This window comes from Bos mutus, chromosome 10 (assembly GCF_027580195.1).
Source record: "Bos mutus isolate GX-2022 chromosome 10, NWIPB_WYAK_1.1, whole genome shotgun sequence".
Taxonomy (NCBI): Eukaryota; Metazoa; Chordata; class Mammalia; order Artiodactyla; family Bovidae; genus Bos; species Bos mutus.
In genome coordinates this window covers 60,129,622-60,151,750 of record NC_091626.1, presented here as the reverse complement: position 1 = coordinate 60,151,750, position 22,129 = coordinate 60,129,622, and the positions used below count along the sequence as shown (strand labels likewise).

General features: G+C 35.8%; 1 protein-coding gene across 1 annotated transcript in view; it reads left to right on the top strand.

The window, feature by feature from the left end:
* The window catches only part of VPS13C (vacuolar protein sorting 13 homolog C), a 184,273-nt gene that overhangs the window by 31,379 nt on the left and 130,765 nt on the right, over window positions 1-22,129 (top strand). The window contains 8 exon segments of the mRNA XM_070378006.1: window positions 868-927; window positions 3,028-3,087; window positions 4,123-4,203; window positions 5,097-5,154; window positions 16,651-16,778; window positions 18,297-18,403; window positions 18,950-19,121; window positions 20,394-20,456. Of these exon segments, the coding sequence (XP_070234107.1) occupies window positions 868-927; window positions 3,028-3,087; window positions 4,123-4,203; window positions 5,097-5,154; window positions 16,651-16,778; window positions 18,297-18,403; window positions 18,950-19,121; window positions 20,394-20,456 (729 nt within the window).

The following is a 22,129-nucleotide window of genomic DNA, read 5'->3' as shown; positions in this document are numbered from 1 at the left end:
TCCATAGGCCTAAAAAGATGAATGTGAGAATGAAGCAAATATATTTTGCCACAAACCATAATATATCTGATATTAAAAATCAAAGCTCACAAAGCTCATTCTTTACAGCTATACCAGATCATGGTTTTCCTGTTTGAGAAGGGTGTATGTGACTCAAGTCCCTGATGGATGATTTAGAACATTATATGATTTTTCTCTTGTCTCTAGTTTCCCTATTTTCTTTCGTGACCAAAAAACACTAATTTTTGTTCACCTCTGGGATGTCAAAAACAAAGTCATCATACACACAATAGCACAGTTTAAGCACTGTGTATAAATATTACTTAGATATTGAAGATGAGAACTAGATCAGTTTAATAATGGCAGATTTTGGGTTAAGGGATTGAGGAAATTAAATATTAAGGATCTTGAGCATCTTCTAACAAACATTCTTTTTTAAGTGTCATTGGAAATTAAAGGTGTAGAGAGACAGTTCACGTTTCTAAATGTGAAAATCTTTGTAAATAATTTAGTGGCACTGTTTTATCTGCAACTCCTTGTTTTATTTATCTGTGGAGAACATCTTTAGTGGTATGCATAAAGAGGCTATCTCTTTTAAACTATGTGGGCAAGAATCTGTTTAGTGAGTGTTCTCACTTCTAGTAAAAAAAAATAGTTCCACTGGGAAAGTATCATGTTAGTGTCATGCCTACAAAATATGGAAAACCTCAGCCATGTTAGTGTCTTCCTTCCCTTTCTTCTCCACAAATCCATTTGTGTTGTGTAACTTCCTTGTAAATTCATTGTCCTGTGTTGCCTGTTGTAGAGTGTAAAATGGATTTACCCTCACTATGAGTGTATTTTAATGTCACTTTTTTTCTTTGACAGGTATCAGATCCAAAGCGGCCTCTTTCATTTGGTGTCACACTGGGAGAACTTAGTCTATTGGTAAAGTTGACCTTATTTAAAATTTCTGTGGAATCTGTAAAATATTATTCTCAGGGTGAATTTCCTAAAATCAGCTATTGCTGCAAATAGCTATTTTATTTTTTTGTGTAACCTTTCTACAGCTTTTCTAGAAATTTATTATTTTTAGTGATACTTTTATTATATTCTGTAATTATTTTATCTTTGAGTTTAACAAATATAGAAATATTAAGAACAAGTGTTTTGAAGGTCTTAAAAGCTGTATCTTAAATGTGTAGTAAATTAGGGGAAGATAGATTTCCAGAGTCAAGTTCTTCTCCACAGTATAATTTCCAAATAGCTTGTACATGTGTATCTGTTTATATGTATGTATATGTATGTTTATTATTTTGAAATATACATAATTTATTTTGATTAAGTATTTTACAATGCAGTTTGTTTTTTCTTTTAAGATCCTTAGTATATAGAGTGTATATAGAGTGGGTATATCCTGATTGGACTTTTTTTTTTTTCCTATTATGGACAACTAAGTGGTAGGAACATGTTTTAAAGTTAAGGACAGTGAGTGGTAAATCACATTGGGTATATTTTTGCCTTTTGATTAGTTATGTGAAGAGGGCCTTAGGAAGGAAAGAAGACGAAGGAAAAGGAAAGAGAAGTAGTTTATTAAGCAGAAAAAGGTCTTTGTTCCATGGATTCCTTAAGAATGATACATGCATACAGAGAAGTAGAGATATACATCAGTTGAAGATCAAAGCAAAAAAAAAAAAATTACCAGGTATTGGAGAAATAAGGAAAGGGAGTCAAGGAAGCTAGTGTTTAATACACTGTTTATCCTTTGCTTGTCTCCAAAATAAACTTGAAATAGCTTTCAATAAAAAAGAAATAATCCTATAATACTTTCGAAGAACCAGAATCTGTGTTCTGAAAGGTAGAGACATAATCGTTTCAGAAAAATGAGACTAACAATATTAGTCATAAGAAAGGTCAGTATTTAATATTGAGCTTCTAGCAGACCAAATGAAAAACACAACATAGTCATGTGACTTAGTTTGCATTGACTGATGGCAGGAGTACTAGGGTGTAAGGATGATGTAGTTTCTTGTTGTTTGATCCTCTGTATCTTTCCTCAGATTTTTCATATGGTTTTCTTTGCCTGTGTTACTCTTTTCCCTTAAACTTCCTGGTGATTTATTCAGGTTTTAATATTTCCTTGAGATATTACTGTTTCTCATTTTTTTTTTTTTTTTACTTCACTCTTAGAATTTACTATTTCTTTTTTAAAAATACTCCCCTTCACATTTTATCAAAGCACCTGTGACACCTTACTGTATGGTTACCATGTTGGTTTCCTTCTATCCAACCTCCATTCATTACTACAGTATTACCTGTATTTTAGTGTTTTTGTGATGATTTATTAAATAGTTTGAATAAAGTATTTGCCACATTGGCTCAATGTCTGCTTCAACTACTACATTGACTATTATAACAACAATAATAGCAGACTCACCTCTTTCTGTATCTGTACCTTTCCTTTATTCCATCTTTTCAAATGCAGACTAACTCTTAAATCTTAGATAATCTCCCCACCTCTGATTGGATCCCATCCTCGCCCATGTCCTTAGGAGCCTTTCCCCGACTTTCTCTCATTCTCTTCTACCTTTTGTCCTTTCTTCCTTATTTCTGTCAATTTCCTTTTCTTTCCTAAATCTTCAACTCTTCTTCCCTGCCCACCTCTGTCTTCTAACCATTTAAGCGCATTTAAGTCTCTCCTTTATATTAAAATTGAAAAGCCTCTCCTTAACCTCCTCTGACTCCACTCAGCCACATCTAACTACTGCCTAGCTAGCTCTTTGTTTTTTTTTTTTTATTCATACCCACTCTCAGACACACAATAGCTCAGTAATTATTTTCTGGATGAATGAACTCAATTAAATTAGAACCTCCTCAATTCTCTTTTTCACTGTTCCTTTGATTTTGTAATATGAAAAACAGGTAACTCACATTAGCCAGTGTTAACTGGATGTCTTGTTATTTCTAAGTTATTTTGTTACGGTTATTAGAGCACTGTTTTGTGATACATATACTTCATTTCACAGTTACTCTTTTTTTCTGTTTTAGACTGCAAACAAACACTGGACACCATGCATATTAAATGAAGCAGAAAAAATTATATACAAGGTATTAGACTAGACTTTTAAATCTAGTTATTTTCCTAAGTACAAACGTTTAATGTATTTTCTTCAAGAAATCTTGATAGAACAGAATATTCCATTGAATGGGAGTTGAAAGTTTAGGGTTTAGTTTTGGCTCAGCTAGTTACTATGTTACCTTCTAAAATCACTTACCTTTCTTCACCTAGAATATAAAGAAGCTGGATAAAATTAATATTTCCCAAATTGTATTTGATGGGGCATTAGATAATTGAGATAATATTAGATTTGTTGAAAAAATATTCTCTGGTCAAATAAGATTACTGACTAAAACAGAAAGGTGTTCATAGTTAGACAGGTATATTTTGTTTTGTTTTAAACTCCAGGATTTCACAATACTTTAAATATGCTAATAAACACTTTGAATCTTCCAAAGGGATATTTTGTATGTACTTTTCTCCACCTTGTTGATCATAGAATCCTCTTCCCTTCACCCTTCCTTTGAAACAGCCATTTGTATTCATTGGAGGAATCATGTCTTTCTTATTCATTGAAATACAGAGTCTGTTATATACTGAATTCGCAATAAATATTTGATTATTGAATGAGTAAATCCCCTGGGGAACACTGTTCCTGCAAGCACAATTCAGCAAATGCTAGATTAATAAGTGTTAGTTACTCAGTCATATCCGACTCTCTAGGATGCTATGGATTGTAGACCGCCAGGCTCCTCTGTCCATGGAATTCTCCAGGCAAGAATACTGGAGTGGATAGCCATTTTCTTCTCCAGGGGATCTTCGTGACCCTCAGATTGAACCCAGGTCTCCTGTGTTGCAGTTAGTTTTTTTCACCATCTGAGCCACTAAGGAAGCCCAGATTAATAATAAAGTCTCTGAAGAACATACATACATTTTCCTCCACTTTTGCATTATCTTCTTCCCTTTAAAAGTTCAAAATGACAGTTGGATGATTTTGGTATAGTGAACATGAGAATATTCTTTTAATATTGATACATAACTTCGGTTTGTTAGTTGCCTGATCTTTTCCAACTTTTCTTTTATAGCTGATACGACTTGATAGTCTCAGTGCCTACTGGAATGTGAACTGCAGCATGTCTTACCAGGGGTCAAGGGAACAGATCTTGGTAATTTCAGTTTGTCCCCTGAATAGCTGACTATACTCCTGGGATTTACTTTACATACGCGGTCTCTCTCTAATGAGGACAAGATACTGGTCTTTTGCTTAAGTTGTAACTAAGTCAGAAGTGTGCAACACAGTTTTTGAATTGACTTCGTGTTAAAAATAGCACTTTTGTTTTTGAAGATCTTTGTGACATCTTTCACTTGACAGTGAGATGAGAACCTATACTATCAAATTAAAACTGGATTTATGGTTTTTCACACTCTCATTTTGATGGCATTCTGGTTGCATTGTGGAGTTTCATATGAGAATGATTACTTGAAAAGGATTGTAAAGAAAGATGATACCTGTCAGATTTTTAAAAAATGTATCCGTAGCATATATTTTAAGCATTTACAGTGATGCATCACAGTGAATGATTGATTCAAAACTAAGCATGCTAAGTCATGTCTTAAAGCTAAGCAGTCTTAGTCATATTTACCTAGAAAAGAACAGTTGAATTTTCTGAACTGAATTAATTCCAAGATTCTGTCTTTTATTTCTCAGAAAGATATTGTAATGATTAATTTGCCTTTGTCTAGAAAGTGATTGAGATCCTAATTTATGAATGTGTGTGTGTGTACACATTATATACCTTTTAAGTCAGAGTGGAACAGTCTTATGTTGTTTCTAGGTATTTAGAATTTATAAAAATTACCTACTGAAGTAATATTCTAAAGAAATATATCTGTAAATAGTGCTCAGTGTGTTTTTCTTATGGACTAATAATTACAAAGTTGGGAATAAAGATACTGATTTAGAACCAAATTTCATGTGTGTGTGTGTGTGTGTGTCAGGGGTGCTGAGAATATATGCATTTTCTTTTTCATTCTCATATCATTCAAATTTTTTTTATAGGATCAGCTGAAAAGTGAAATTCTTACAAGTAACAATATACCCCCAAACCATCAATACAGTAAGTAATGGTAAAAGTTTATTTTATGTTATAGGAAGCGTGGAATTAAATACTGTATTTTAATATACTTTTTCTGATAAAGTTATTTTGACAAAGAGAAAGTATTAATTTTATATGTTAGTGTCATGATAACAGCATATTCAGTATATATTTTAGTATTTAGAAATTGATTGTAACACTTACACCACTGGAGAGTGAGAGAGAAGGGCTCTGTGGGTATAGTTCACTCCCAACAGCTAACCCCCTTGACCTCCATGTTTTTTCCCTATCTTGTTAATGTCTACTTTCTTTTAAGAATTAGATTTTCTTTTTTTTTCTTTGTTTAATAATGAAATCTCTGGGGTCTTGATATTCAGGTTACTTTGAACATGTCAGTATTGTAGTGTTAAGACAAAGTACTCCAGAGATTTTTAAAAAAAGAAGTATAGATGATTATAGCATAGCCTCCCAGGTGGCGCAGTAGTAAAAAATCTGCCTGCCAGTGCAAGAGATGCAGGAGTTGCATGCATGCACATAGTTGATTTATAGTATTATGTGAATTTCAGGTATACAAAGTACAGATAATGTATTTTTACAGATTATACTTCATTATGGATTATTATAAGATACTGGGTCCAATTCCCTGTGCTATACAGTAAATCCTTATTGCTTATCTGTTTTATGTGTTGTAGGTTGTACATGGTAATCACATACCCTAATTTGTCCCTTCTCCTTCCCTCTCCTCTTTGGTAGCTACAGGTTTCTTTTCTACATCTGTGAGTCTGTGTCTGTTTTGCATATTCAGTCATTTGTGTTTTCTTTAGATTCCATATATAAATGATATAATGTAATATTTGTCTTTGTCTTATTTCACTAAGCATAATATTCTCTAAGTTCATCCATATTGCTACATATAGCAGTATTTCATTCTTTTTTATCGCTGAGTAATATTCCATTGTATATACGTACCATATTTTAATCCGTTCCTCTTTTGATGGGCATTTGGGTAGCTGAAATAGCTTGGCTGTTGTAAATAGTGCTGCTGTGAACATTTGGGTGCACCTGTCTTTTCAAATTAGTGTTTTTATTTTTTCAGGATATATGCCCAGAAGTGGAATTGCTGGGTCATACGGTAGTTCTATTTTTAGTTTTTTGAGGAACCTCCATACTGTTTTCAGTAGTGACTGCACCAGTTTACATTTCCCACTGACAATGCACAGAGGTTCCCTTTTCTTCATATTCTCTCCCAGCATTGGTTATTTGTAAACTTTTTGATGGTAGCCATTCTGACAGATGTAGGGGGTAAACTCACTGTTGTTTTGATTTGAATTTCTCCAGATCTCTTTTCTGTTTCTTGGCAGCCTTACCTTTATTTATTTTTGAGTAGATCTCTAACAAAGCTGCCTGTATATTATTTATCCCATACATTTTCTCTGCTATTCTTTTTTTTAATATAAATTTATTTATTTTAATTGGAGGCTAGTTACTGTACAATATTGTATTGGTTTTACCATACATCAACATGAATCCGCCATGTGTGTACACGTGTTCCCCGTCCTGAACCCCCCTCCCACCTCTCTCCCCATACCATCCCTCTGGGTCATCCCAGTGCACCAGTCCCGAGCATCCTGTATCATGCATCGAACCTGGACTGGCAATTTGTTTCATGTATGATATTATACATGTTTCAATGCCATTCTCCCAAATCATCCCCCTCTCCCTCTCCCACAGAGTCCATAAGACTATTCTATACCTCTGTGTTTCTTTTGCTGTCTCGCATACAGTGTTATCGTTACCATCTTTCTAAATTCCATATATATGTGTTAGTATACTGTATTAGTGTTTTTCTTTCTGGCTTACTTCACTCTGTATAATAGGCTCCAGATTCATCCACCTCGTTAGAACTGATTCAAACGTATTCTTTTTAATGGCTGAGTAATACTCCATTGTGTATATGTACCACAGCTTTCTTATCCATTCATCTGCTGATGGATGTCTAGGTTGGTTCCATGTCCTGGCTATTATAAACAGTGCTGTGATGAACATTGGTGTACACGTGTTTCTTTCAGTTCTGGTTTCCTCAGTGTGTATGCCCAGCAGTGGGATTGCTGGGTCATATGGCAGTTCTATTTCCAGTTTTTTAAGGAATCTCCACACTGTTCTCCATAGTGGCTGTACTAGTTTGCATTCCCACCAACAGTGTAAGAGGGTTCCCTTTTCTGCACACCCTCTCCAGCATTTATTGCTTGTAGACTTTTAGATAGCAGCCATTCTGACTGGTGTGAAATGGTACCTCATTGTGGTTTTGATTTGCATTTCTCTGATAATGAGTGATGTTGAGCATCTTTTCATGTGTTTGTTAGCCATCTGTATGTCTTCTTTGGAGAAATGTCTGTTTAGTTCTTTGGCCCATTTTTTTTTGATTGGGTTGTTTATTTTTCTGGAATTGAGCTGCAGGAGTTACTTGTATATTTTTGAGAGTAATTCTTCGTCAGTTGCTTCATTTGCTATTATTTTCTCCCATTCTGAAGGCTGTCTTTTCACCTTGCTTATAGTTTCCTTTGTTGTGCAGAAGCTTTCAATTTTAATTAGGTCCCATTTGTTTATTTTTGCTTTTATTTCCAGTATTCTGGGAGGTGGGTCATAGAGATCCTGCTGTGATTTATGTTGGAGAGTGTTTTGCCTACATTCTCTTCTAGGAGTTTTATGTTTCTGGTCTTAGGTTTAGATCTTTGATCCATTTTGAGTTTATTTTTGTGTATGGTGTTAGAAAGTGTTCTAGTTTCATTTTTTTACAAGTGGTTGACCAGTTTACCCAGCACCACTTGTTAAAGAGATTGCCTTTTCTCCATTGTATATTCTTGCCTCCTTTGTCAAAGATAAGATATCCATGAAAGAAAGAAAGAAAGAAAGTGAAGTCGCTCAGTTGTGTCCGACTCTTTGTGATCCCATAGACTGTAGCCTACCAGGCTCCTCCGTCCATGGGATTTTCCAGGCGAGTACTGGAGTGGTTTGCCATTTCCTTCTCCAGAGGATCTTCCTGACCCAGGGATCGAACCCGGGTCTCCTGCATTGTAGGCAGACGCTTTACTGTCTGAGCCATCAGGGAAACCTATCTCTGGCTTTATCTCTGGGCTTTCTATCTTCTTCCATTGATTTATATTTCTGTCTTTGTACCAGTACCCTACTGTCTTGATGACTGTGGCTTTGTAGTAGAGCCTGAAGTCAGGCAGGTTGATTCCTCCAGTTCCCTTCTTCTTTCCCAAGATTGCTTTGGCTATTTGAGGTTTTTTGTATTTCCATACAAATTGTGAAATTATTTGTTCTAGCTCTGTGAAAAATACCGTTGGTAGCTTGATAGGGATTGCATTGAATCTATAGTTTGCTTTGGGTAGTATACTCATTTTCACTATATTGATTCTTCTGATCCATGAACACGGTATATTTCTCCATCTATTAGTGTCCTCTTTGGTTTCTTTCACCAGTGTTTTATAGTTTTCTGTATATAGGTCTTTAGTTTCTTTAGGTAGATATATTCCTGAGTATTTTATTCTTTTCAGTGCAATGGTGAATGGAATTGTTCCCTTAATTTCTCTTTATATTTTCTCATTATTAGTGTATAGGAATGCAAGGGATTTCTGTGTGTTGATTTTATATCCTGCCACTTTACTATATTCACTGATTAGCTCCAGTAATTTTCTGGTGGAGTCTTTAGGGTTTTCTATGTAGAGGATCATGTCATCTGCAAACAGTGAGAGTTTTACTTCTTTTCCAATTTGGATTCCTTTTATTTCTTTCTCTGCTCTGATTGCTGTAGCCAAAACTTCCAAAACTATGTTGAATAGTAGTGGTGAAAGTGGGCACCCTTGTCTTGTTCCTGACTTTAGGGGAAATGCTTTCAATTTTTCACCATTGAGGATAATGTTTGCTGTGGGTTTGTCATATATAGCTTTTATTATGTTGAGGTATGTTCCTTCTATCCCTGCTTTCTGGAGAGTTTTTGTCATAAATGGATGTTGAATTTTGTCGAAGGCTTTCTCTGCATCTATTGAGATAATCATTTGGCTTTTATTTTTCAATTTGTTTATGTGGTGTATTACATTGATTGATTTGCGGATATTGAAGAATCCTTGCATCCCTGGGATAAAGCCCACTTGGTCATGATGTATGATCTTTTTAATGTGTTGTTGGATTGTGTTTGCTAGAATTTTGTTAAGGATTTTTGGATCTATGTTCATCAGTGATATTGTCCTGTAGTTTTTTTTTTTTTGTGGCATCTTTGTCTGGTTTTGGTATTAGGGTGATGGTTGCCTCATAGAATAAGTTTGCAAGTTTACCTTCCTCTGGAGTTTTCTGGAAGAGTTTGAGTAGGATAGGTGTTCGCTCTTCTCTAAATTTTTGGTAGAATTCAGCTGTGAAGCCGTCTGGTCCTGGGCTTTTGTTTGCTGGAAGATTTCTGGTTAGTTTCAATTTCCGTGCTTGTGATGGGTCTGTTAAGATTTTCTATTTCTTTCTGATTCAGTTTTGGAAAGTTGTACTTTTCTAAGAATTTGTCCATTTCTTCCATGTTGTCCATTTTATTGGCATATAATTGCTGATAGTAGTCTCTTATGAACCTTTGTATTTCTCTGTTGTCTGTTGTGGTCTCTCCATTTTCACTTCTAATTTTATTGATTTGATTTTTCTCCCTTTGTTTCTTGATGAGTCTGGCTAATGGTTTGTCAATTTTATTTATCTTCTCAAAGAACCAGCTTTTGGCTTTGTTGATTTTTGCTATGGTCTCTTTTGTTTCTTTTGCATTTATTTCTGCCCTAATTTTTAAGATTTCTTTCCTTCTACTAACCCTGGGGTTCTTCATTTCTTCCTTTTCTAGTTGCTTTAGGTGTAGAGTTAGGTTATTTATTTGACTTTTTTCTTGTTTCTTGAGGTATGCCTGTATTGCTATGAACCTTCCCCTTAGCACTGCTTTTACAGTGTCCCACAGGTTTGGGGTTGTTGTGTTTTCATTTTCATTCATTTCTATGCATATTTTGATTTCTTCTGTGATTTGTTGGTTATTCAGCAGCATGTTGTTCAGCCTCCATATGTTGGAATTTTTAATAGTTTTTCTCCTGTAACTGAGATCTAATCTTACTGCATTGTGGTCAGAAAAGATGCTTGGAATGATTTCAATTTTTTTGAATTTACCAAGGCTAGATTTATGGCCCAGGATGTGATCTATCCTGGAGAAAGTTCTGTGCACTTGAGAAAAAGGTGAAATTCATTGTTTTGGGGTGAAATGTCCTATAGATATCAATTAGGACTAACTGGTCTATTGTATCGTTTAAAGTTTGTATTTCCTTGTTAATTTTCTGTTTAGTTGATCTATCCATAGGTGTGAGTGGGGTATTAAAGTCTCCCACTTATTGTGTTATTGTTAATTTCCCCTTTCATACTTGTTAGCATTTGTCTTACATATTGTGGTTCTCCTATGTTGGGTGCATATATATTTATAATTGTTATATCTTCTTCTTGGATTGATCCTTTGATCATTATGTAGTGTCCTTCTTTGTCTCTTTTCACAGGCTTTGTTTTATTTATTTTTTTTAATTTAATTTTATTTTTAAACTTTACAATATTGTATTAGTTTTTTTGTCTGATATGAGTATTGCTACTCTTGCTTTCTTTTGGTCTCTATTTGCGTGGAATATCTTTTTCTAGCCCTTCACTTTCAGTCTGTATGTATCCCCTGTTTTGAGGCGGGTCTCTTGTAGACAACGTATATAGGGGTCTTGTTTTTGTATCCATTCAGCCAGTCTTTGTCTTTTGGTTGGGGCATTCAACCCATTACATTTAAGGTAATTATCGATAAGTATGACCCCATTGCCATTTACTTTATTGTTTTGGGTTCGAGTTTATACACCCTTTCTGTGTTTCCTGCCTAGAGAATATCCTTTACATTTGTTGGAGAGCTGGTTTGGTGGTGCTGAATTCTGTCAGCTTTTGCTTGTCTGTAAAGCTTTTGATGTCTCCTTCATATTTGAATGAGATCCTTGCTGGGTACAGTAATCTGGGCTGTAGGTTATTTTCTTTCATCACTTTAAGTATGTCCTGGCGTTCCCTCCTGGCCTGAAGAGTTTCTATTGAAAGATAACTGTTATCCTTATGGGAATCCCCTTGTGTGTTATTTATTGTTTTTCCCTTGTTGCTTTTAATATTTGTTCTTTGTTAATTTGATTCATATGTGTCTTGGGGTGTTTTGCCTTGGGTTTATCCTGTTTGGGACTCTCTGGGTTCTTGGACTTGGGTGATTATTTCCTTCCCCATTTTAGGGAAGTTTTCAATTATTATCTCCTCAAGTATTTTCTTATGGTCTTTCTTTTTGTCTTCTTCTTCTGGGACTCCTATGATTCAAATGTTGGGGCGCTTAACATTGTCCCAGAAGTCTCTGAGATTGTCCTCATTTCTTTTAATTCACTTTTCTTTTTTCCTCTCTGTTTCATTTATTTCTACCATTCTATCTTCTACCTCCCTTATCCTGTCTTCTGCCTCCCTTATTCTACTGTTGGTTCCCTCCAGAGTGTTTTTTTAATTTCATTTATTGCATTATTCCTTATATATTGTCTCTTTTTTATTTCTTCTAGGTCCTTGTTAAACCTTTCTTGCATCTTCTCAATTCTTGTCTTCAGGCTATTTATCTGTGATTTCACATTGTTTTCAAGATTTTGGATCATTTTCTCTATCATTATTCAGAATTCTTTATCAGGTAGATTCCCTATCTCTTCCTCTCTTGTTTGGTTTGGTGGGCATTTATCTTGTTCCTTTACCTGCTGGTTATTCCTCTTTCTCATCTTCTCGTTTATATTGCTGTGTTTGGGGTAGCCTTTCTGTATTCTGGCAGTTTGTGGAGTTTTCTTTTTTTTTTTTTTATGGTTTTACACACTTTATTTTTATGAGAACTATTAACATGTGTTTTCTTTTTTTTTTTTTACTTTACAATATTGTATTGGTTTTGCCATACATCAACATAAATCCACCACGGGTGTACACGTATTCCCCATCCTGAACCCCCCTCCCACCTCCCTCCCCATACCATCCCTCTGGGTCATCCCAGTGCACTAGCCCCAAGCTTCCTGTATCCTGCATCAAACCTGGACTGGCAATTCGTTTCTTATATGATATTATACATGTTTTAATGCCAGTCTCCCAAATCATCCCCCCCCCACAGAGTCCAAAAGACTGTTCTATACATCTGTGTCTCTTTTGCTGTCTCGCATACAGGGTTGTTGTTACCATCTTTCTAAATTCCATTGTGGAGTTTCCTCGTTGTGGGTGGGGTTGTAAGGGTGGCTTTTCAAGGTGTCCTGGTTAGGAAAGCTTGTGTTCTGGTGGGTGAGGCTGGACTTCTCTCTGGTGTGTAATGAATTGTCCAGTAATGAGTTATGAGATGTCAGTAGGTTTTGAGTGACTTTGGGCAGCCTGCATATTGAAGCTCAGGGCTATGTTCCTGTGTTGCTGGAGAATTTGTGTGGTATGTCTTGCTCTGGAACTTGTTGGCTTTTGGGTGGTGCTTGGTTTCATTGTAGGTATGGAGGCATTTAATGAGCTCCTGTCGATTAAATGTTCCCTGGAGTCAGGATTTCTCTGGTGTTCTTAGGATTTGGACTTATGCCTCCTGCTTCTGGTTTTCAGTCTTATTTTTACAGTAGCCTCAAGACATCTCCATCTATACAGCACCATCGATAAAACATCTAGGTTAAAGATGAAAAGTTTCTCCACAGTGAGGGCCACCCAGAGAGGTTCACAGAGTTACATAGACAAGAAAAGAGGGAGGAGGGAGATAGAGGTGACCAGGAGGAGAAGAGGGGAAATCAAAAGAGGAGAGAGCAAGCTAGCTAGTAATCACTTCCTTATGTGTGCTCCACAGTCTGGACTGCTCAGAGATGTTCACGGAGTTATACAGAGAAGAGAAGAGGGAGGAAGGAGAGAGAGGTGGCCAGGGGGATGAAGGGGGGAATCAAAAGGAGAGAGACAGATCCAGCCAGTAATCAGTTCCCTAAGTGTTCTCCACCGTCCAGAACACACAAAGAGATTCATAGGGTTGGGTAGAGAAGAGAAGGGCGAGGGAGGAGATAGAGGCAACTTGGTGGAGAAAAAGGAGAGTCCAATGGGGGAGAGAGCAGTCAAGCCAGCAATTTCGCTCCCAAGTAAAAATGGGTATTGAAGATTGGGTCCTTAAAGGTACAAAATTGATAACAAATACCAAAAAGCAAAGATTAAAAATCTAGAGTAGAGGTTGGATTTTCAAAAACACAATATTAAAGAAAAGGAGAAAAAAAAAGTCACAAAATTATAAAATATATATATATATGAAGTTTGCTTTAAAAATAGGGTCTCTTTTTTTTTTGGGGGGCAAAGTAGTGGTAGGTTATAAAAATGAAAATTAGAGGAGTAATAGAGGACTTAAAAATAAAAAATAAAAAAATTTGAATGATAGTAAAAATAGTAAAAATATATCTAGGACTTTCTGTGGTGGTGTTGTGGGCAGTGTGGGTTCAGTTCATTTTTGGATAGTTCCTTGATCCGGCTTATATTTCTCAAGATCTATAGGCCTCTTCCTATGTAGTCGGTACTATCTACAGGGTTTTAATCTACTGCACCTGTCACTTCCAAGGAGGTTCCTTCTGTTTTAGCTTCTTCTGTTTGCTGGTCTCTTTAATGTCTAATTTCCGCCCTGGCACCAGGGGACGGTGGTAGACACTTTTTAGGCTCACTTGTTCAGTCGTGCTGTGAGGAGGGAGGGACACGGCAAACAAATAACACTGGCGTGTGCTCACAGTGTCTCAGCCACACTGGTTTGCTCCCGCTCACGACATGTGTGCTTTCCCTGTCTACACTGCTTAGGCTCTAGGTTGCTGTGCCGGGAACTGTCTGAGGCCGGCCCTGGGCTGTGTGCACTTCCCAGGTCTAAGCCGCTCAGGTTCAGGTACACGGTAGTTCTCAGAGGCACAGACTTGGTTGGGCCTGCGTTTTGTGCCCTTCCCAGGTCGGAGCAGCTCAGGTGACCAGGTGTTGGGCGAGCGTGGTGGCTGCAACTTATCGCCTCCCCCGTCCCTGCTGCTCAGTTTTCTGGGTGTACAACTGGCGCACCTTCTGCGGCAGATGTTGACTATCCAGAATCCCAAGAAGTCTTGGTTAGCATGAAGCCTGCTTGCAGTTTGGTAGATAATGCCTCTCTGGGGCTGCGATTGCCTCCTTCCGGCTCTGGCTGCCCTCGCCTGCCTGTTTCCGGAGGGGGATGGGCCGGCCTGCAGCCGGCTAGCTTTGCTCAGTCCTTTGTTCTGTGAGTGGGCCTGGTGGTGTCTTAGGTTAGGGCTTTTTGAGTGGTAGCTATCCCATAATCTGGTTTGCTATCTCAAGTTAGTTCCCTCAGATTGCCCTCGGGGCATTCAGGCCTGGTCCTTACTCTAAGCAATGCAAACCACGGGGCCTCCCTGCCCAGCCCCTGCTTGCTAGTGGCAGATGCGGGTGTCTGCGCTGCTTATCCGCTCGGGGAGTTATAGTTGGGCTCATAATCTGTGGGTTTTAATTATTTATTTATTTTTCCTCCGGGTTATGTTGCCCTCTGTGGTTCCAAGGCTCGCCATAGACTTGGCAGTGAGAGTATTTCCTGGTGTTTGGAAACTTCTCTTTTTAAAGACTCCCTTCCTGGGATGGAGCTCCGTCCTTACCTCTTTTGTCTCTATTTTTATCTTTTATATTTTTTCCTACTTCCTTTCGAAGACAATGGGCTGCTTTTCTGGGTGCCTGGTGTTCTCTGCCAGCATTCAGAAGTTGTTTTGTGGAATTTACTCAGCGTTCAAATGTTCTTTTGATGAATTTGTGAGGGAGAAATTGGTTTCCCTGTCCTATTCCTCCACCATTTTAGGACCGCCTCTAATATTCTTTTGTATATATTTAGTGTACCTCGTTATGTTTCAGTTTTTATGCCCATGTTCTTCTGTATTCCATACTACTATGGTTCACTGTTGTTTTCTTTTTATTCTTTTATAGCTAACTGCCTTTATATGAGAGTTGGCACTTTTTCTTTATGTCCACAAGCATGCCTGTTTAATGATGGTAAAGCTTTCAGATGCTGTTAGTTTGTGAGAGCATTTAGTTTCATTCATGAAATAACTTGTTTAGAAAAATCTGCAACTTTATTCTTGGGCATGTTTCAATTATAAATAACCTCTAAATAAGTTAAAAATTTTATATGATCTTTTGTATATTATAAATACTATAAGATATCACAATTTATATAATTTTAATACTATTCACAATTATAATTTAATACATTACTTTTTGTTCTGTCATATTCCCTGATACTCTTTTTTTATACTACTTAACTTCAAGAATATTGTCTTCTTTTGAGTCTAAAACTATATATGTAATAGTCATTTGAAAATTATAAAGTAGTAGGTAATTTTTTCTGGGTAATATGAATTTCATTCATGATTCTGTTCCTAAATTCTAACTATGATTAAATAAGATGAAAATTAATCAAGTTTTATTTCCTGTCTTGTATTGGTATTTTTTGTGGGGGCATCTCAGGCAATAATGACTATTTTTAAAAAAATTTTTATTGGAGTATAGTTGATTTACAATGTTTTGTTAGTTTCATGTGTGCACCAAAGTGAATCAGTTATCTATCTATCTATCTATTATATATATATATATATATATATATATCCACTTTTTTAGATTCTTTTCCCATATAAGCCATTACAGAGTATTGAGCAGAGCTCCCTGTGCTATACAGTAGGTCCTTATTAGTTATCTGTTTTATATATTATAGTAATGTGTATATGTCAGTCCCAATGTCCCAATTTATCCATACCCCTGTATTAGTACTTTTAATGAATAATAAAATCATTAAATATCTTGCAGCAAGGAAGAGAAACATAGTTTTACATAGACTGTAAATAATCAAGATTAGATTGTGTATATTTTGTGCATTTCTTACTTAGAGGCATAGAACACAATCTTCCTCCTTGGAGATTCTACTTTTACCATTGAGTTGGGAATTCTTATTATGTAGATATGCTATGCTATGCTAAGTCACTTCAGTCATGTCCGACTCTGTGTGACTCCATAGACGGCAGCCTACCAGGCTCCCCTGTCCCTGGGATTCTCTAGGCAAGAACACTGGGGTGGGTTGCCATTTCCTTCTTCAATGCATGAAAGTGAAAAGTGAAAGGGAAGTCGCTCAGTCACGTCCGACTCTTAGCGACCCTATGGACTGCAGCCTACCAGGCTCCTCCATCCATGGGATTTTCCAGGTAAGAGTACTGGAGTGGGGTGCCACTGCCTTCTCCGATTATGTAGATAAATAGGTGCTTAAGTAGTTTTTGGTGATGATTTTTTTTTAATATTTTTAAAAATATATTTTTGACGATTTTTCTTTACTTTCAAGGTAACAGTGTTCTCATAATTATTTACAGTTTTTCATAGGTAAGGGCATATAAACATATCTTATGTCTTCCCATCTTGTGTAAGTTTTTCAGCCAATATCAGCCTCTGCAAAACTTTACATGAATCCTTATGCAGAAACAGAGCTCAAAACACCTAAACTTGATTGGAACATAGAAGTACAAAATATTGCAATTGAACTGACCAAACCTCAGGTAAGATTCATTTAAGGACTTCCAGCTTTGAGTAGCCTTGAATCTCAACAGCTTTTGTCCTCTGTGACTGTTCTTTCTTCACTGCTCTGGTGGTTCTTTTGGTTTGTTATTGTTGAGTTTTGATTCCTCAAAATAGATGATATGTATTATTTTAAAATAAATACCAAATATAAGAAATAGTTTTCTTTCATTTTTTATGATTTTCATCTTATTGGTAGAGAATCCTACCAAATTATAGTATATGGCATGGTTCCATTTAATTCCCAGTTCTTGATGAAAAATTTTAATGGTTTTATTTTCCTTCCTCAGATTTTAATAGCAGACACTCTTACATTAAATATTGTTTACTTAATTTTTAGAACAGCTGTGTTGGCAGTTTTTTTTCCTTTACTTGTTTCTCAAGTTTGGTTATGTACCTAAGGAGTTTCAATAACTAATTTGGAGAACTGGAAGTGAAAGGAGGATGAGGGCTTTATAGTTAATTGAACTTTTGGCTCAGTGCAGTCCAGTACACATATAATGCAAGTTATATGTGGAATTTTAAATTTTCTAGTAACTACATTAGCAAAGTAAGAAAAGAGGAAATTAATTACTAAAATTAATAACATTTTATTTAACTTAACCTACCCAAATATTATCATTTCAACATGTGAAAAGTGAAGTCACTCAGTTGTGTCCAGCTCTTTGCATCCCCACGGACTGTAGTCTACCAAGCTTCTCTGTCCATGGGATTTTCCAGGCAAGAGAACTGGAGTTGGGTGCCATTTCCTTCTCCATAGGATCTTCCCGACCCATGAATCAAACCCGTGTCTCCTGCATTGTAGGCTTTACCATCTGAGCCACCAGGGAAGTGGTGATTACATTTCAACATGTAATCAAAATTAGAAATTGTTACAATATTTTATATCCTTTTATTTTTTAAGTCTTCAAAATTTGGAGTATGTTTTACACTTACAAATACATTTAAGTTCATGCTATCCACATGATAAGTACTGGTTACTCTTAGGTTAGACCTCTCCTTTCTTTATCTTCTCATTGTGTGTGTGTGTGTTTTCCTCCATGTGAGTTGTTTGTATTGGTGGTTAAATAATTTTATCTTGCTTTAGTTATGCAATAATTCCCTGGAGCAATTTGGAAACTTAGCTTATAGGTTGCCACTACTTGAAATGATGGTCCAGAGGAAAGTATGTTTGGTTTTAGCACTAAGCAAGTTTCATGTCAGTAGTAACAGATACCGTATTTCATTGGTTCTAAGATTTACATTTATATCACACTTTAATATATCTGAAAATGGCATGTATATTATTATTAGTGGTATGATGTTTAATCAGCAGTGCTTAATATTATCTTACAATTGGTGGTTTCTTAACTTTGATGAAATATATTATTGAATTACCAAGCAGCTATGGTATTCATTGTTCAGATAATTTGAAATCTCACTAGGCAGAAAATATAATAAAATTTGGTATTTATCCATGTTGTGATGTAACAGATGTAACTTGGTTTTTGTTTTTATAGTACTTAAGTATGATCGACCTTTTGGAGTCAGTGGATTACATGGTTAGAAATGCTCCTTACAGAAAATATAAGCCTTATTTACCACTTCATACCAATGGTCGACAATGGTAAGTTAGAATTTTTAAAAAAATATTTTATGTAATCATATGATTAGGAACTCTCAGAGCTAACAGACCTTGAAAGACGTGTAACAAAGCCACTTTTTTTTTAAATAGACATTAGAGGGCTTTTATATTATGTCCTTGTTACTTTTTTTATAAACACATTCTCCTGTACTCTTGCTCCTAGATTAAATTCTTAACTCAGCATTCAAGACTTTCAACATTTTTTTGATCATATTGCCCTTCAGTCATGCATGTGAACTCAGTGTCACAAATATATTGGGATATTATTAATTTCACACAGCATGTCATTTTGTGTCTTTATTATTTTGCTTTGACACACCCTCTTCCTGGAATGGTTTGCTTATTTCATAATGTATTTAAGTCAGAGAATTGAAGTATTGGGGAACTGAAATATTATGGCTGAACCTTTGTAAGAATACAGTTAATAAGAACAAAATAAGTAACAGTGTAGCTGTAAAATGTCAGTGCTGTTTTCCTGCTTTTTAAACCTTCATATTCCAATGTGCATTAACAAAATTTGGTTTACAGGTGGAAATATGCAATCGATTCTGTTCTTGAAGTTCATATAAGAAGGTATACACGGATGTGGTCATGGAGTAACATAAAAAAACACAGGCAATTGCTCAAGAATTATAAAAGTGCCTATAAAAATAAGCTAACCCAGACTAAAGTCCCAGAAGAAATACAGAAACAAATTCAGGTATATCTTGCATGTATTGGGAAGGTGTTATTTGTTAAATCATCCTTAAGTATTAATTTTTCTAGATATAAATTTAAAGACAATTTTAGGAAGAACAATACTGAGTTCTTTTTGAGAGAACTGTATGGAAAATGCAAAGTGTTTTTACCTTTTTTTTCCCTTTAAAAATACCTTGCTAATATCAGCCTACTATAAACTATTTGGAGAAACGTGTTTAGTTTTTATAATAATAATATTTAGAAAATCAGTATCAGAGCTGTTTGAGTATGTAATTATTATTAGCTAAATATGTATTGTTTGTTTTGTTAGTGGCTTTTTTTTAAGAGTTCAGAGTATTTGTAAAAAAAGTTCTTATTCCTTAAGATAGGAGTCTTATTTACCCTCTTTTGAAATACAGAAAAACACTGTACTAAATATATAATTTATTTGTAAAAAAAATATATAATTTATTTGTAAAAAAATACAGAAAAACACTCTTATTCCTTTAGATAAAAGTCTTATTTACCCTTATTTACTTTTTGAAATACAGAAAAACACTGTACTAAATATTTAATTTGCTGAATATCATCTGGTCTTGATTATATCACTATTTTTGCCATAAATTCATAATGTAAAGAATTAATTGTTATTCTGAAATATATGACAATCACTAGTATTATATATTAGGAAAAGCATCAATTTTCTCAACATCTTAGATCTGTTATTTTCATGTATAAAATGGAGATAGTATGTATCTTACACTCTTGTGGGAATTGCATGAAATAACAGATAGAACATCTGACAAATAGGTCATCCAGTACATGTTAGATTCCCCTTACATAAATTCCCCAAGTCAGTTTCTGCTTTGGCATACTTGACTTGAAGAATTTTACATTCTTAAATTTTGTATTTTATTAAGGTGACTTTAGTATAATGATTGTAAAATAGCATGGAGAAGAGGGAGTCCAAAGTAACAACCATAAGGCCAATACCTAAAACAGGTCCCCCTCTTAAATATTTTTGTTTCCATTTGCATGTATGGCTGTCTCTATATTGTTTTGGTTTCATTAAAATTCTTACTTTCATATTTAACGAGGATTTACTTTTTTGCAAAACTATTTTCACATTGCAAAATGTAAAAATGTAAAAGCCAAATATCTGTTCAAATTTATACTTACACTTTCATTAGATCACAGATACTGTTTGTTCATGGACTGGAATAAGCCTAGAAATATATATGAAAAAAATTTAATGACCATTTTCTTTGTTTACAAGTGTCCCTTTGTTTTATAGGACTTGGAGAAGATACTAGATGTTTTTAACATAATTTTAGCAAGGCAACAAGCACAAGTTGAGGTAATCATTTTTATTAGCTGATTTTATGTTTTAAATGGGTTAATACTACTCCTTTAAACCTGGAATCAAGAATTTAAGTTGCTTAGAAAGTTGTTTAAATTTACTCAATTGATAATAAAGGTTGAATTTTCATGGCTCAGTCTCAGGAAAAAATAAAATTGGAATATTGTGGGGGAAAAAACCTCAGTAGTATGAAGGGGGAAAATTCCTAATTTTATAACAAAATTTTTGCTGGTCCCCCAAAAGAAAGTAAGTAAAAGTCAAACAGTTCTAGCAACACAGAATGCAGGTGTTACCATTTTGATATGTAGGCTTCCAGTTGTTCTCTCATGCGTATGTCCCTAGTTACTTATGCTTCGTAGCCCCTATTTCTTTCCCTTTATTTCCTCTTCCTTCCCTTCCTTCACCCATCTTCTTTTTTCCCTCCTTCTCTCTTCTCTTCCTTCCTTCCTTTTCTTTTTTTCTAAAATTGAATTCAGTCTCTTTGTAATACTTTCAGTACTTACAATCTTTTTGTAGTAATAATTACTGACTTACCTTACTTGGTAACTTCTCCTCTTTGTTCCTTGTCATTTCTATTATTCTGTAACATAACTTTTCTGGTAATTAAGATACAGTTAGGGAGATTGTGATGAACATGCACACACTACTGTATTTAACATGGATCACCCATAAGGACCCACTGTATAGCAGATGGAATTCTGCTCAGTGTTATGTAGCAGCCTGGATGCGAGGGAAGTTTGGGGGAGAATGTATACATATGTATGTGTGGCTGAGTCCCTTGCTGTTCACCTGAAACTGTCACAGCATTGTTCATCGGCTTTGTTGTTGTTCAGTCGCCCAGTCATGTTTGGCTCTTTGCGACCCCATGTACTGCAGCATACCAGGGCTCCCTTTCCCTCACCACCTCCCAGAGTTTGCCCAGTCCATGTCTGATTTTCACTGGGGATGCCATCCAACCATCTCACCCTCTGTCACCGCCTTCTCCTCCTGCCTTCAATCTTTCTCAGCATCAGGGGCTTTTCCAATGAGTTTGGCTCTCTTAAGGTGCATTTCAGCAGAGCGCTGAAGAACATGAGGGAGTCAACCAGAAAGATACCTGAGGAAAAAGTATACCAGGAATAAGTAGTAGAGCAAGCTGAAAGGTTTTGGGCTAGGAGCACATCTGACTCATTCAGGGTTCTAAGTAGAGTGGTGAAAGAGAGGAGACACTGGTGGCTGTGGTTAGTGAGGTCAGAGAAGTGAGGTGCTAGAGGAGGGGGAGAGGTGCTTGTCAGTATTGAGGAGGATGTCAGATTGTGGGAAGTGTTATAAGCAGTTGTGTGGATTTGGGCTTATATTCTGAGTTGAGGAGCTATTTTGAGAACAGAATGATATAATCCAATGTAGATTTTTAAACATTACTCTGGCTGCTCCTTTGAAAACAAAAGCCCATAGAGGGACAACAAGGATGAAAACAGGGAGGACAATTAGGATGCTATTGAAATATTTGAGGTGAGAGATAATAGAAGTTTGGCTGAGAGTAGTGGCAGTGGGGGTGATGAGAAAGGCTCAAACCCTGGAAATATTTTGAAGATAGAGCCAGTATTTCCCATCTAATTAGATATGGGTTTTATGAAAGAGAGGTTGAAAGTGACTATAGGGATTTGGGCTTGGAACAGTTGGGAAGGATG